General features: G+C 46.9%; 1 protein-coding gene across 3 annotated transcripts in view; it reads right to left on the bottom strand.

Annotated features, from left to right (window-relative positions):
- The window catches only part of ADAM12 (ADAM metallopeptidase domain 12), a 350,864-nt gene that overhangs the window by 57,558 nt on the left and 278,155 nt on the right, over positions 1-15,151 (bottom strand). For all 3 annotated transcript variants that reach the window (XR_006299872.1, XM_043597829.1, XM_043597828.1), the window contains exons 12-13: positions 5,686-5,863; positions 1,210-1,299 (exon numbers count right to left, since the gene is read on the bottom strand). Coding sequence is in view for 2 of the 3 variants with exons in the window: in XM_043597829.1 (XP_043453764.1) it covers positions 1,210-1,299; positions 5,686-5,863 (268 nt within the window). In the remaining variant the exon portion in view is untranslated. The remainder of the gene's footprint in view (positions 1-1,209; positions 1,300-5,685; positions 5,864-15,151) is intronic.

The following is a 15,151-nucleotide window of genomic DNA, read 5'->3' on the forward strand; positions in this document are numbered from 1 at the left end:
TAGGAACCATCGGCCAATGCCTCACCTTTCTGTGGTTGAAGAAACCGAGGCTCAGAGTGGCTTGTCAGAGGCTACACGGCCAGCGACCTGCCCCACCCCCGCCCACCCCCTTCCATGGCCAGCAGCTGTGTGCCCGGGGTGGGGGTGGTGGTGGTGTCAGCTTCCTTGAACGTCCCCCCAGAAGTTAATCATGGAGAGAAAGGGCAGGATGGATATTTTAGGCTGAACGTAAGATGCTGTAATGTACTTCTGAATCACGGGGCTGGGTGGGGAGTGGAGAGGGAGTTTCCTGCAAGCAGAATGCCAAGATCAATCGCTTAATTGAAAAAGAAAGAAAGTCCACCCTTGGAACCTTTGAATCAAAAGCTCAGGCTTCTCCTCAGTCAGATCTCAGCTCTGAATGACGAGACAAACAATGCAATTGCCCAAACAAATGGCAATCTGTCATGGCAGCAGCAATGACCAAAGTATCAAAGGGCTGCCATTGTTCGGGCTGGGTGGGCCAATCCTTGTGTTGGGAGGACATCAAGATCAAGGTGGTTACGTATATTCCCCGGAACGACCCGCATGGCTTCTCAGCCCAGCAGGTAGATGTTCTTGGGATAGAGCGGAGGCTGAGTGACCGGGGTGGAGACTCTCTCTCTAGCTGCTCCCATCATGGTGATAGGACCACACAGCTTACCAGCGTCCAGCAGCACAACTGGAGTGTGTCACAGTGAGCCAGAGTTTTGGGGAACAATTCCTTTCCAACCCGTAAATAAATGACTGATCACCGATGACTTAGCATTCAAGTGTGCATTTCACACGAAGATTGGAGGGGGTGCCTGGGGGGCTCAGCGGGCTAAGCATCTGACTCTTGGTTCCGGCTCAGGTCCTGATGGCACAGTTCGTGAGTTCGAGCCCCACGTCGGGCTCTGTGCTGACACTGCAGAACCTGCTTGGGATTCTGTCTCCCTCTCTCTGTGCCCCTCCCCTGCTCATGCTTTCTCTCTCCCTCTCTCTCTCTCTCAAAAAAAAAAAAATAGATACATAAATAAAGTGTGCATTTCACACGAAGACTGGACAACAGTGGGGGACACCGGCTTGCACGGTGAGGAGTTACAGTTTTCACAGTAGAGGGGCTGGGAAGCCATCCTGTTGCCTCGCTCGTCCTGTGTCATTGTGGAAGCACCTGAACCTGGGGGTGGCCTCGGGGCCGAGAGAGCTCACCCGACAGTCTTCACAGCACAGCCCATGTGCGCACACAGCGTCCGGCTTCAGGGTACAGGTGGTGGCATTGCAGCAGACGTTTGTACATTCCTGGGGAGGAGAGCGGGACTCGTTTGACAGGGTCTCGTGGGGTAACTACTCATGGAAGGCCCAGGCCATAAAGGGAAGGAGCTGAAAACCAGCCTGAGATTATTTTCACATCTAGCAAAGCCAAGCTTCTGTGAAGCTTGCCAAGGTCTGTGAGTCCCTGGGAAGAGTCAACAGCACTCATTCTGTGCCTTTCACAGAGGGTAAGGGGAGCGTGCATAGGAAGGCGGGCTGCCCGATTCAGTCAAGTGGGCTGTGGCTGGGGGTCTGTGGGAAGGCCTCTGATTCATGAATCATGCAGGTCTTATTGTAGTGAACGGTCTCAGGATCGCCGGAACACTCTGAACTCACTTTAAAAATATACACAGGCGTGTACAAACTCAACCCTTCAAATACTGACCCTTTTAATCTGGAGCACGCCGGCAGGGAATGGGGTCCAATCAATCGTGGAACCACAGTTCCCCGCCCTCCAGCCCAATGCGGTAGCCAAGACTCTTGCTCAGCACATGTGGCTGCCTCACCCGGACAAGGCACCTCTCAGGTCTGAAACGCACAACAGAATGACCAAGAGGCCGGAAGGGAGGTCTGTGGGATGTGCCCATGGATTTGCAAGGGATTTCAACAGAGAGATCACATATTAGATGGACTGCTCTCTCTGAAAGGATGGAAAATGACCTCCTCTGTTAAGTTGTTCTTCACAAGTGCCCACGCTCTTCTAACAAAAGCCCTACAAGGGATTGGCACCTTTGCTCGGCTCTCCCCAAAAGGTCCATACATATTACCTACTGAATTTATGAAGTCCTTGTACTTTAGAACATCCCAATAACCTAGAGTTTACACATGTTAGAAGAAAATGAATTATCCGAAAGAAGAGTTCATGGGGTCATTAGTATTAACTCGTGTTAATTAATTAATTAATGTCCTTTTAGTATTAACTAATGCCCTTTTATTTAGCATGTGACATGAGCAGAAGAAGATATATACCATTAGAGTGAAACCAATCATGTAGTATTTTAATAGTATAATATTTTACTCCTGAAAACCATGTTCTGTTAATGAAGTTATCATCAGTATTACAAACGCAATGAATAAAATTTTGTGGATAATCCAGAAGATTTAGGACGATCCTGGATCTCTGAACTGTGTCCTGTGTGAGACTCTATGAATCATGCTCTCATTTGGTGTTTACGATTTGCTCCCATTATACATCCATCCAAAGTTATGAAATTTTAAATTTGCTCAAGGACCTTATAAACATCCGGAGCATATAACATATACAGTAAGACGAAAGTGCCAACCAGAAGTCATAGCTGTAACTTTGATGACAGGAAGGGTTTCTAACTCATGGACTTATATAAGTTTAGGAACTTGCTTTGTTTTTAGAAGGAGTCCACTGATTGATTGCATTCCTGATCAGTGCTGTCAAATACACAGCAGTGTTGTCCGGTTCACTGTGGTCTAAATGGCTCTACTAACGGCATACTAACCAAATTACACATTTCCTTGAGCATCTCCGTTAAATCAGCCATCTGAAAACTAGGTCCTAAGATTCTTTAAGAACTACCTCCTCACCCCCGACCAAATCACTAAAAAATATAAGCAGCAGTTCAAATGGAAATGCAGCCAAGTAGAATGGCTTTGACTTCAAAGGGGCTTGATAATGTGAGAAAGATAACTAAGTTTAAAAGATATTTGCAGGCTACTGTCATTCTATTGACTTTAAACAAGGAGATAAGGCTGCTTTCCCAACCCCGTTAGCTGGATGAATGAGTGAGTTGTCAGGATATCCTTATGGTTGATGTAAATCCAATGCCCTGTACAGAAGGCTCCAGAAATCACTTGCCTTTTTAACTACCCAGAATCTATTCCTTCTGCAGGACTCTACGTATCGGAAGAGACAAATTCTTCATCTGTTGATACATATATTATGTTAGTACTCAATGGGAAAGTTCAACAGAGCCAATGAACACTAGTTCTCCAAAGAAAAAAGAATAATGAAGCCGTTAGCGAACTCTCTGCAAAGGCCATGTCATTCTTGGGTTGTGGGCGGTAGATACAAATTCTTAATCACAGTGCACTGAGATTAAGTCTACAATGCATCCTCCTGAAAACAGTGATTATTTCTGAGAGCAAGGGGGCAGAAGAGGAATCCAGTTATGAGCTGGGGAAGTTCTGGTCCCGTTCGCTCCCCGATGTGGTGACACATTGAGTCCCTCTGGGGGCCAGGGAACGCACGGGCTAACACGAAGCAAAGGCGTGAGGACTATTTCCAGGGCCTGAGCGCTGGGCAGGGGCCTAAAGAGCGCAGGTGAATTAAGCCCGGGGCCGACTAAAAGTTTTGGTCAAAGCAGTTTGGAAACTGGATATGGGTTGTTATACTCTTGGACACAATTTGAAAAGCAAAAACTAAAAAACTACAAATTGAGGTAAGAGGCTTGCCTAGAACTTTGAAAGATTGCTCAGACTTTGAAAGAAATGTCGATGGAAAGAATGAGAGTCATCTCTTCGGATATCAAGAACTTGTCCTGTGAAACAAGGACCCAACCACAGAAACATACAGTCGGGAACTATATGCAAGCAGAACATGGCTCTACCTAAGGAGGGAGTTTGACTGAATCAGTGCTGCCCTGCCATGACGTCCTGCCTGGAGAGATCGCAAGCACCCCGTCAAAGCTGAATGACTCCTCGATGGAGGCGAAGTTGAGGACCATAACATCGGTGGCTGGCAAATTTCAGGTCCTCAAACATTCGTTGACAGGATGGTGGTGGTGTTGGAATATGGAGCCAATGACTGCGGATGATCATCCTACACCTGAGAGTCCGTGACTCTAGGAAGAGCTGTCAAACTTACTCAGAGTAAATAAACAATTACAAGGAGTTCCAATCAAAGAGAAACCATTTTAAGTCCACATGGCCTCTCCTGAGAAATGCGGGCAATGTATCCTAATTTTGTTTTTCTTCTGCAGGTAATTAACAAAGTCCCCAAGGACTCTCCCCGTTGTACCCCCCATCCCATGACAGTTTCAAGTTTTCCTCCACTAATCTTCAGAAGAGTTTCTGTAACCCCGTGCATGAGGACTGGCTCCCGTACAGCAATCACCCCCAACACACCGTGAGCAAAATTATCGCTGCCGTGGACAGTGCTGGTATCGCTGTTGAATCCCGGATCTGGAAAGGACGCACAAGCATTTGATGGGACCACCTCTACTAGCCCCATCCCCCAGTACTTATCCACTCCTGAAATGCTTGCAGAGCTGGCCAGACTGAGACCAAGATCGTTCCTGCTGGTATGGGAAAACGCAGAGCCTTGGGAATTACAAATATGAAGAAGGTTCTACAACCGGTTGCCTGTCTGACAAGCACAGGAATCTGACGGATATCCCAGGATCTCTGCACATTTCCTTCCACCCTAGAATCCCCTTTTCGGAGCAGCCCTCCAAAACATGCTCTTCCTAAGCCCTCACCAAGCCTGTCTGTGAATCTAGCCAAGCCCGCCTTGAACCCGTCTACCATTTCCGCTTGCATAAGCTCTCGGGGAGGGAATCCCACATGCAGACTGCTTGCCATACAAACTCCTTGCTTTGATTTATTCTAAACACTGCCTCCTCCAAGCTTCCAGGAGACCCCTGTTTTACCAGGAGATCTCACTGTGTGCTCTCTTTCTCCTTCCTTCTCAAGATCATTCGGAGATTAAAAAGTGGCTGTTAAATAAGTTTTTATGTTGCTGAAGTTTATCTTGGGCCCTACGGAAACAAGACATTTGCCTGACACTGGCTGGAAGACAGGGTTAAATAAGCCCTTTGCTGGATACAAATGTTCCCTGCTTCCGCTTACTGCTTCTGAAAGCTAACAAGAAAGAGGCAGGAGCCCGGAGCCTCGGGTTGTGCATACAGAGAAGGCTGCGGCATCAGGCAGTTTCTCTACTTGGGTGGGAGCTCTTGGTTAAAAATGAATGTTGCTTATTCAAATTCCCCTCTGGTTGCTCGCTTTGCAAAGAGAAAGAAATGATGCTTATTAGCCATTTGAAGCTAGCATTCCCCAAGCTTTCTTCCCTGTTAAACTCAAAGCTAAATGCTTTATTTATTGTTCTTGTCCTCAGCTGGCCTCACCTAGACCGTGTCCTTCAATAGAGAAGATTCTTTCTTTTTAAAACCAGTGATACAACTTACTCTGAGATTCAAGAGAAGGCCGCCCTGGCTTGCACAGCTGTTCAAGGCGGGGTGGGGTGGGGGCTCTTTAGGACTTTCCAAGGCGGAGGCGGGGGGGGGGCTGTTTAGGACTGTCCGTCGTGAGTTTCTAGCACTCTCGTTCTGCCGCATAATTCTGCCAAGTCCCTACTCCTTTGCCAGCCACAGATGCAAGGCGGCGGTCCCAGGGGGTGTCTCTTACCTCCGGCCCTCCACAGTCACACTCCTCTCCTTGCTCCACATATCCGTTCCCGCACTTCTGGCCCCCGAAAGACTGCTTCACTTCTGGCAGGTTGAAGAGGCACATTCCCATGCCTTTCTCCAGGCTGGCCTCTAGGTCCTCCTTGCTGCAGCTGCTGAACACCATGGGGAACGGGAACCTGCGGAGAAGAGCTGAAAACGGTCAGCCGTCGAGGCACAGAGTGGCTTCTCGAGCCTTCTCTCGTACAGAGATTCACGCGGCTCGCGGACGAGCGCTGCCCACATGTCCACCCTCAGTCCCAGTGAACCGAGGCTTAGTTGCCCGGCATAAAACGAGGCGCACTCGGCTACATCCTGAGATCTATCCCCATACAGCACCCACGCTACCAAGGAAGAAGTGCTCTACCAAGAAACAAATCCTCTTCTGACCGTTTTCAAATCCACAAATTTGTACAGCATCTCATGATGGACAATCATGAACAGTTCCGCACGAAACGATACGACAAAAAAAAAAAAAATGAGTCCTTGGGACCTGCAGCTTGTAATACGAACGCACACCGGTGTCCTCATTGGAAAGCACAAGGAAGAGACAGGTACAAATGACTGTGCGTATCACTTCCTCGGTTCCATGGACACAACCCCACTGTAGGTGAGGGCCGGCTGAGGCTGGCATTCGGGTCTACGAAGGGCAGATCACTGCCTCTGAAAGCAGAGCTGTAAGAAACCGCAGGGGACTGGAAGTGTGGGCCCTGCTCTTGCCTTAAAACACCAGGGCTACAGTGGATGTGGCAAAGTTGGCCAACCTTCCCGGCATAGTTCATGTTCCGCCTTCCATGGTCCAGAGGGGCTGCCCCACCCCCTTGCTCCAGGATGGGCTAGAGGACTAATTCTCGGCAATGGAACGTGAACAGAGGTGAAGTGATGCAGAATGCTTCCAGCTGAAGGTAAAGGGACTGTGGTTCTTCAGGTCCTTTCGTTCCCCTCGGTCAGCTGAGCTCAGGGTATTGCAATGTCCTAGGAGGGGGCGTCTGGTCCTGACTCCCTGCTAGGAGGGAAGCCACCGGCAGCTTAGAGCCTCGGAGTGTCATCTGGGTGGGAAACCCACCTCTGTTATGATAAGCCACTGAAAATTAGGGGCATTATTACCGGATTCTAATCAACTGGCCAAGCCAATGCAAGCTGGATGTATCCCTAAAGATGTCAGACCAGCCACCATTCAATATAATTTGGCAAATTTTGAGATTAGGATCATTTCCTGCTAATAAACTGGTAACACTGTCTTATCCCCCCCTAATGTGTTTTATCCATCTCGGGTGATTAACTCTGGAGTAGAATTCGAATCTACAAATAAATGAGTAAGCGCAGGTCTTGCATTGGATGGAGAGGTAATAATAATAAAGCAAGGCTTACTTCCAGTGCTGTCACAAAGTCCCTTTCGAAATCTTTAGAACCTCCCTCGGCAGACAGATTACTCTTGATATCAAAATGATGCCGAATAGCTTCAAGTGATGATCACCTGAAAATTCTAATTTTATCCATTTAGAAGTGCTTTGTGTTGACAAGACAACGGTATGTTGTGCAGGGAATCGAGAGCTGTTCCCTTTGCAACGGAATACGTTTCATCAAGGCAAAGGATCAGACCTCCTTCCGTGTTGACAGTCCTAGGACACTTACGTAGCTCAGGGCCTGATCCAGACACTAAACCTTGTTCTCATGTGCTATGCAGCCAGGTGTTGTGATGAACTCTTATCAGTGCATTCTGGAAAGGAACGGATTTCTAGAATGTTTTCACAGTTAACTAGAAAAGACAGTAGGGTCACCGGTGAAGCTCAGGAAGGGTTGAGAGCAAGAACAACACTAGTTGAGAAAAGATCAACGAACCACCCTGTTTCACAAATGGGTGGAGAACGTCCACCAGTGTTCGGAGGCTAAAGGCTTAGGGGCCGAGGCCAGCCCCAGACCCTCCCGTCTCACTGTCTTGCAAAATGTCAGATGCATATTGGGCTTTGGAGAGATGAGACTAAAGAAGACGGATAGACAGTAAGAAGATGGATGGGATTAGTGTAAGTCCAGGACTTAAACTTCGGAACGTTTGGGAGAGGAGAACAGATCCTTGTTGGCACAAATGCGTTCGTGTGTCTCCTAGATGCTCTCAGAAGTAGAGTTACCTGCATGATGGTAAGTTTCTATTTCTCTTAGAAATGGTGGGGGGGAGGCAGTGAACAAAGCATTGAAAAATCCTGATTATTGTGGAGCTTCCATTCCAGCCGGGCAGGTGGGTAATGCAAAAGGTAAGGGGGCCAATGAAGTGTGCTAGAAAGGGCTGTTAAAGAGAAAAATTAAACAGGCAAGGAGGAGAGGGTGTGTGTGGGAAGAACTGAACTTTTAGGAAGGGTGGTAGAGAAAGACATCACTGGGTGTGTGGGGGGGTGGCATTTGAAGCTCTCATCTGAAGGAGGTGAGGGACCACACTGTGGGTGCATCTGGAGGAGGAACATTCCAGGCAGAGGGAAGAGCTGCTTCAAAGATAGATGGAGAGACAGGACTGGTCTAGAGGAACGTGCTAAATAGAAGACCTCTCGGCCACCCAAATTCATGCTGATGCTAAGCAGACTACCAAGGAGTATCATTAAATGGCGGGGAGCTTTGCTCTGCACGGACCAGACTGATAATGGCTGAAGGTATTTTTCATAAGAACTCTAAACTCTTATTATTTCCCCCCTTTTCAGGAAACTATTTTTGAATGACAAGCAAAGGTATGCTCATCATCTCCCTTCTGCTGAGGTCCTGTCAGTTGTAAGAATGAGAATATTTAAAAATTATATCTAGGGGCGCCTGGGTGACTCAGTCCCAAGGTTGGGCGTCCGGCTTCGGCTCAGGTCATGATCTCCCAGTTGGTGGGTTCAAGCCTCGCGTTGGGCTCTGTGCTGACAGCTCAGAGCCTGGAGGCTCCTTTGGATTGTGTCTCCCTCGCTCTCTGCCCTTCCCCCACTCGTACTCTGTCTCTCTCAAAAATAAACAAACGTGAAAAAATTTTTAAAAAATCGTATCTAACCCAATGGCCCTTCCTCCAATAAACAGAATTTAGTGATGGTAAAGGATTTTAAATCTCAAAAGGGAATTTGATGGCACCAAATATTAGACTCTCCTAATTACAATACAATCCTGATCTATGCATATTTGAAAACGTTTGATGTCCCAAGAACCACTGGTTGCCTAGCGAACTACTGATGTCTTGCTTTAAGAGCCAAAGAACAGTTCGTTCACTGGCATAAAAAATATGCCAGTGAACCATGAACAACGTATGGAGTCTACTCCCCAGGACAACATCAAGAATCCATGGGCGGGATCAATCAGCACGGCGATTATTAAGATTGCTGTTTCCTCAATGGAGTCACACATAAAAGAGGGTCACCAGAAAGTGAGTGTCACCCTCCTTTCTAACTTTGAAGGAGGTTAGGATGACAGAATTAAACCTTTTGTGTAGTGTGGTCACTACTCTTTCCCTTGTCACCCATGTACTTACTTAGGCAAGAAGCAGCTTTCAAGCGTCTATTATATTCGAAGCTCTGAGGAGGATCCCAAGATGATTCAAATATGTCTTCCCACTGTTGCCTCATCCGACCTTTGCCCAAGGGACTACCAGACACGCCCATGCCCCACACTGCCTCTCCACCCATAGAAATAAAATATGGACACATGTTTACGTATGCATAAAATATACCATGCATACTCATCCATATAAATAATGTAGAAATTATATAAAAATATAAATGATATTTAATTATAACGTATATATTTAGTTGACATATACAGATACATATTTAAAAAATAACTATGTATTGAGAACTAGCTAGGTGGTATGGTGGGTGCTTTCTCACAGTACTATTTTTTTTAATGCTTTTTTGCTTTTAAATTTAAATGTATACAATGGAATATTACTCGGCGATGAAAAAGAATGAAATCTTGCCATTTGCGACAACGTGGATGGAACTAGAGGGTCTTACGCTAGTTGATTTAAGTCAGTCTGAGAAAGATAAATACCATATGATTTGTGGAATTTGAGAAACTCAACAGATGAACATAGGGGAAGGGAAGGAAAAAGAAGATAGGAACAGAGGGAGTCAAACCATAAGAGACTCTTAAATACAGAGAATAAACTGAAGGCTGGTGGGGGCGGTGAAGGGGGATGGGTTAAATGGGTGATGGGCATGAGGGAGGGCACTTTTCAGGATGAGCACTTCGTGTCATACACAAGAGATGACACCCTGGGTTCCACTCCTGAAGCCAAGACTACACTGTATGTTAACAAACTTGAATTTAAATTAAAAAAAGTTCAAAGCAGTCTAGAGAGACAGGTATCGCTATGCTCATTGTGCAAACAAGATGAAGGATTGGACTGAGAGTGTACAGTTAGGGGTGGCAGATGCTAGATATGATTCCAAGTTCAGTCATTTAAAAACCCCATTTTTGTCATTATTGATGTCAGTTCAGCGCGGCACTACCTGTAGTGAATGGCCAGAACGTGGGCAGTGATCAAGAAACCCTTGATGCACGGATGTAAACACGGAGGACAAATCCCCCCACCCAACACATGCCTGGATGAGTGGTCCTCCGAGTGTGGCCCCTGCATTAGCATCACTTTGCAACTTACCAGAAATGCAAATGCCCAGGCCCCACCCAGACCTACGGAGTCAGAAAACCTCAGGGGTAGGGCCCAGTAATCTGTGTTTTCACAAGCCCTCCAGGTGACTTTTTACACCAAACTCCACACCCGAAAAACAAATGATCCAGGGAAGATATGGGCAGAAAACACGAATAGGCGCTTCTCTAAAGAAGATATCCAGATGGCCAACAGGCACATGAAAAGATGTTCAACGTCGCTCTTCATCAGGGAAATACAAATCAAAACCACACTGAGATACCACCTCACGCCGGTCAGAGTGGCTAAAATGAACACATCAGGAGACTATAGATGCTGGAGAGGATGTGGAGAAACGGGAACCCTCTTGCACTGTTGGTGGGAATGCACACTGGTGCAGCCGCTCTGGAAAACAGTGTGGAGGTTCCTCAAAAAATTAAAAATAGATCTACCCTCTGACCCAGCAACAACACTGCTAGGAATCTACCCAAGGGATACAGGAGTGCTGATGCAGAGGGGAACTTGTACCCCAATGTTTATAGCAGCACTTTCAACAATAGCAAAATTATGGAAAGAGCCTAAATGTCCATCAACTGATAAATAGATAAAGAAGCTGTGGTTTATATATACAATGGAATACTACTCGGCAATGAGAAAGAAGGAAATCTGGCCATGTGTAGCAACGTGGAGGGACCTGGAGGGTATTATGCTAAGTGAAATAAGTCAGGCAGAGAAAGACAGATATCATGTTTTCACTCCTATGTGGATCTTGAGAAACTTAACAGAAGACCATGGAGGAAGGTGGGGGGCGGGAATCGTTACAGAGAGGGAGGGAGGCAAACCACAAGAGACTCTTACATACATAGAACAAACTGAGGGTGGATGGGGGTTGGGGAGGGGAGAGGGGAAAATGGGTGATGGGCATTGAGGAGGGCACTTGGATGTTGTGAGGAATGTGGATGTTGTGATCATTGAGGATGAGCGTTGGGTGTTGTATGTAAGCCAATATGACAATAAGTTTTATTAAAAAATAAAAATTAAAAAATAAAAAAATTAAAAAAATTGGGGTGAAACTCACATCATGTAAAATTCTCCATTTAAAAGTATACAGTGTAGCAGCTTTTAGTACATTCATAATGTTGTGCAGCCCTCACCACAATGGAATTCCAGAACATTCTCCTTACCCCCCCCCCCCAAATGAACCCCATACCCATTAATTAAGTGGTCACTTCTCGTTCCCTCCTCCTTGCAGGACCTGTCAGCCACTCATCTGCTTTCTGTCTCTTTGGAGTTGCCTGTTCTGGGCATTTCATATAAATGCAGTCATACATTACGTGACCTCTTAGGTCTGGCTTTTTTCACTTAGCATAATGTTTCCAAGGGTCATCTGTGTTCTGACACTACCAAAATTAAGGTTTGGGAACAACTGACCTAGATTTAAAACTCAGATGTTGTAAAGATAATATAAGGACAAACCCACACCTACTCATGTTGAAAAATAAGAAACACAATCTAGGTGCCTCATTGGTCACCTGTCATGCACTGTTTTAAATTAGAAACAGTTCTGTTTGGGGCACCCGTGTGGCTCAGTTGGTTGAGCATCCAACTCTTGATTCCGGCTCAGGTCATGATCCCAGGGTTGTGGGATCGGGTCCCACGTCAGGCTCCATGCTGAGCACAGAGCCTGCTTGAGATTCTCTCTCCCTCTGCCCCTCCCCCACTCTTGTATGTACTCTAATAAAAGACATTAAAAAAAAGAGAAATGGTTCTGTTTTACACTGTGGTTCCATTTTCTAAGAAAAGCCCTACGTATAGCATTTTGAAAACGTGATGTTAGGCATGTGCTAAAAATTCCATGAGTATCTGTCTTAAAAAAAAAAAAATTAAGTTTACTTATTTATTTTGAGAGAGACAGAGCCAGTGCAAGTGGGGGAGGGACAGAGAGAGAAAGGGAGAGAGAGAGAATCCCAAGCAGGCTCCGAGCTGCCAGTGCAGAGCCCGACGTGGGGCTGGAACTCACAAAACCATGAGATCACCATGTCAGCCGAAACCAAGAGTCGGAAACTTAACTGACTGAGCCACCAGGCACCCCTTTATTTTTTTAAGTAGGTTTCATGCCCAGTGCAGGGCTTGAACTCATGACCTGGAGATCAGGACCCAGGCTGAGATCAAGAGTTGGATGCCTAACCGACTGAGCCACCCTGGTGGCCCTATCTGTCTCTAAGAGCCAAACTCAAATCACGAATAAATTTTCAAGTACCTATCAGTGTTATCCCAGAATGACCAACTACTCGTCATATTATATGCTAATTAAGGTGCCACGGAAGGTTCTGGTTGTGAAAAGTGAGGTTTCCGTCCTGAAGCAAGTTCCTTCCTCTTGCTTCAAACTCCAGTGTACGGGATTCTGCCTTCCTTTGGTCTATGCTGTTTCCGTCTCATTTTATGGCTGTATTCCCCGGAAGACTGATGGAAAGAACACTAACTGGGTCATACAGTTGCCCACGACATCAAAGATCTTCTGCAGCCCAGGGTCGGTAGCTTTAAAAGACAAGCCTCTGTTTCTCCCATAGCTTTCAGGAAGTTCACCACAACATGCATTTTAATACATCTTGTACATTATCCCAAAAATGCCAGGCCAGCAGCTAATTGAATTGACATATAGCAATGATAGACTGGGGCAAAGCAATAAAACAGGAGAATTAGACGAGAAGCCCTTCTGCAAGATACCTCCCCTCCGCACGAGCACGCTTCCAAATGATTGTATGTAGGACCCAGAAAAAAAATCGCTGCTTCCCGCTCACGGGCAGATGCCACACCAGGGTGACGGGTCCTGCCCAGATGTGACCTCTTCCGTTACATTTCCGCCTTTGCCTCTAATATTTAACAACCAAGGGCGCTTGGGGACAAATTTACCATGCAGAATGCAAGGTCAGAAATAAAACGTGGATGAAACGGACAGCTGGGCGATGCTGGAAAAAAACAAAACACAAAACCCCCTTTTCCAAAGAGGAACGCTTCTCACGGTAAATGCAGCCACGGCTTAATATTTTAGCCGTCACAAAGCTGCCAAGTAAAACATTATTAGGGGTTACTTTTACGTTGACAAATCTGTAGTCAGAAAATTCTTTGCTTGCAGAAGTCTATTGTGAGATTCAGTGCTATATTCTTGGGGTGAACCATACTAAGCCAATTTATCAGTCTTGACAGAAGTCGGGAGTTATCTGCCTTGCAAAAGCTCTCTGGGTATTATCTGGGGACAAAGGCCTTTCTTGTGGGAAAGGAGGCAGCCAGGGAAAGCAGGTGTAACCAGGCTGGATTCACGGGGACCACAGGTCACCACGCACCGGGTTTCCTGAGATGCTGTTGCCTCATTAATAAATGTGTGCCGGGTTCCCAGCTCTGCACTCTGGGGGTGACATCAGTCTGTGGTGCTGCCTGCAGGAACGACACTGAAGTGACCCAGGAAAAAGCAGGGGGAAATGGCCTGGGCAGCCGCTGAGAACACCTTGGAGCGGACATATCGGTGTGACAGAAAACAGCCAACGTCGCAGGAAACCAGGATGGATGGGAAGCCATCCAGATTTCTCTGTTTAAATCGATTGGAAAAGAAAAAAACCCCAACGAACAACAAACAGGAGCCTCGCTTCTCCCACAGCTGATAAATGATTAAGGCATAGCTGGTTTTGGAAAATATGTTGTCGACTTTCTGCTTCCCACCGATTTCTCTTTGCAGGTGACAGATTCCACAGGCCGGCGGGGTGGGGGTGGGGTGGCCTCTTTACCTGGGCGCGTTGCACAGAGCAGGTGGAGAAGAATCGAACGGGGAAGCTGGAATCTGAGCACCCCGTCTATCAAAACTAAAGCCAAGATTTAAAACTAAGCCTCAGTGGTCACATCTATAGATCGGGGTGACAACAACGGCCTCACACTCCACGGGTCAGGATCAGTGAGCTTGTAACAAAAATGGGGAAGTCGCGAGTTAACATCAAAGCATCGTCGGATGCTCGTTGCCGGTATTCCCAGAAACAAGCTGTGTATTTCTTTCTAAGAGCTGTGTCTTAGTGCCTTGAAATTACTGACTGTCAGTGCCTCGTACGTTCGAGGACTTAGAAGCATTGTCCACAGGGTGCAGAATTCATCATCGATTGGGGCCCGAACGTAGCAATCGTTAAACTGTGAAACCACAAGTACACGTACCTGTCTAACCTTGGACTCCACAGCCGAGGCCAGGCCCCGAGCTCAGGGTGGAAGAGGACCCCAAACAGAGCCGACCTGGCCTTGGTTCTCTGAGAACGCGATCGAATGGCTCATTCTCCCCATGAATTCCACAACGAGCCCGATGACCTTCTTTCAAAAACAACGCCTTGGGGCACCTGGGTGGCTCAGTCGGTTAGGCCTCCGACTTCAGCTCAGGTCATGATCTCACGGTTCGTGAGTTCGAGCCCCGCGTCGGGCTCTGTGCTGACAGCTCAGAGCCTGGAGCCTGTTTCAGATTCTGTGTCTCCCTCTCTCTCTCTCTCTCTCTCTCTGACCCTCCCCCGTTCATGCTCTGGCTCTCTGTGTCTCAAAAATAAACGTTAAAAAAAATTATAAAAAAAAACCCAAAAACCAACAACAACGCCTCAAATTCACCCAGTTCAGAGCTGACGTTCCGTGTTCCTAGTCCCTCCAGGAGCACAAACCCCACACGATCACCGTCTTCTCTTACCTCCTTGAGCATGAGGCCCATTTATGGCGAGAGAGGATGCCCGAGGTCACCTTGGGGATGGACTTTACTCGGTCAAGTTTCAAAGCCCAAATCCTAGGGCCATCTTTAAACAAACCT

Source organism: Prionailurus bengalensis, chromosome D2 (assembly GCF_016509475.1).
Source record: "Prionailurus bengalensis isolate Pbe53 chromosome D2, Fcat_Pben_1.1_paternal_pri, whole genome shotgun sequence".
NCBI classification, from domain to species: Eukaryota; Metazoa; Chordata; class Mammalia; order Carnivora; family Felidae; genus Prionailurus; species Prionailurus bengalensis.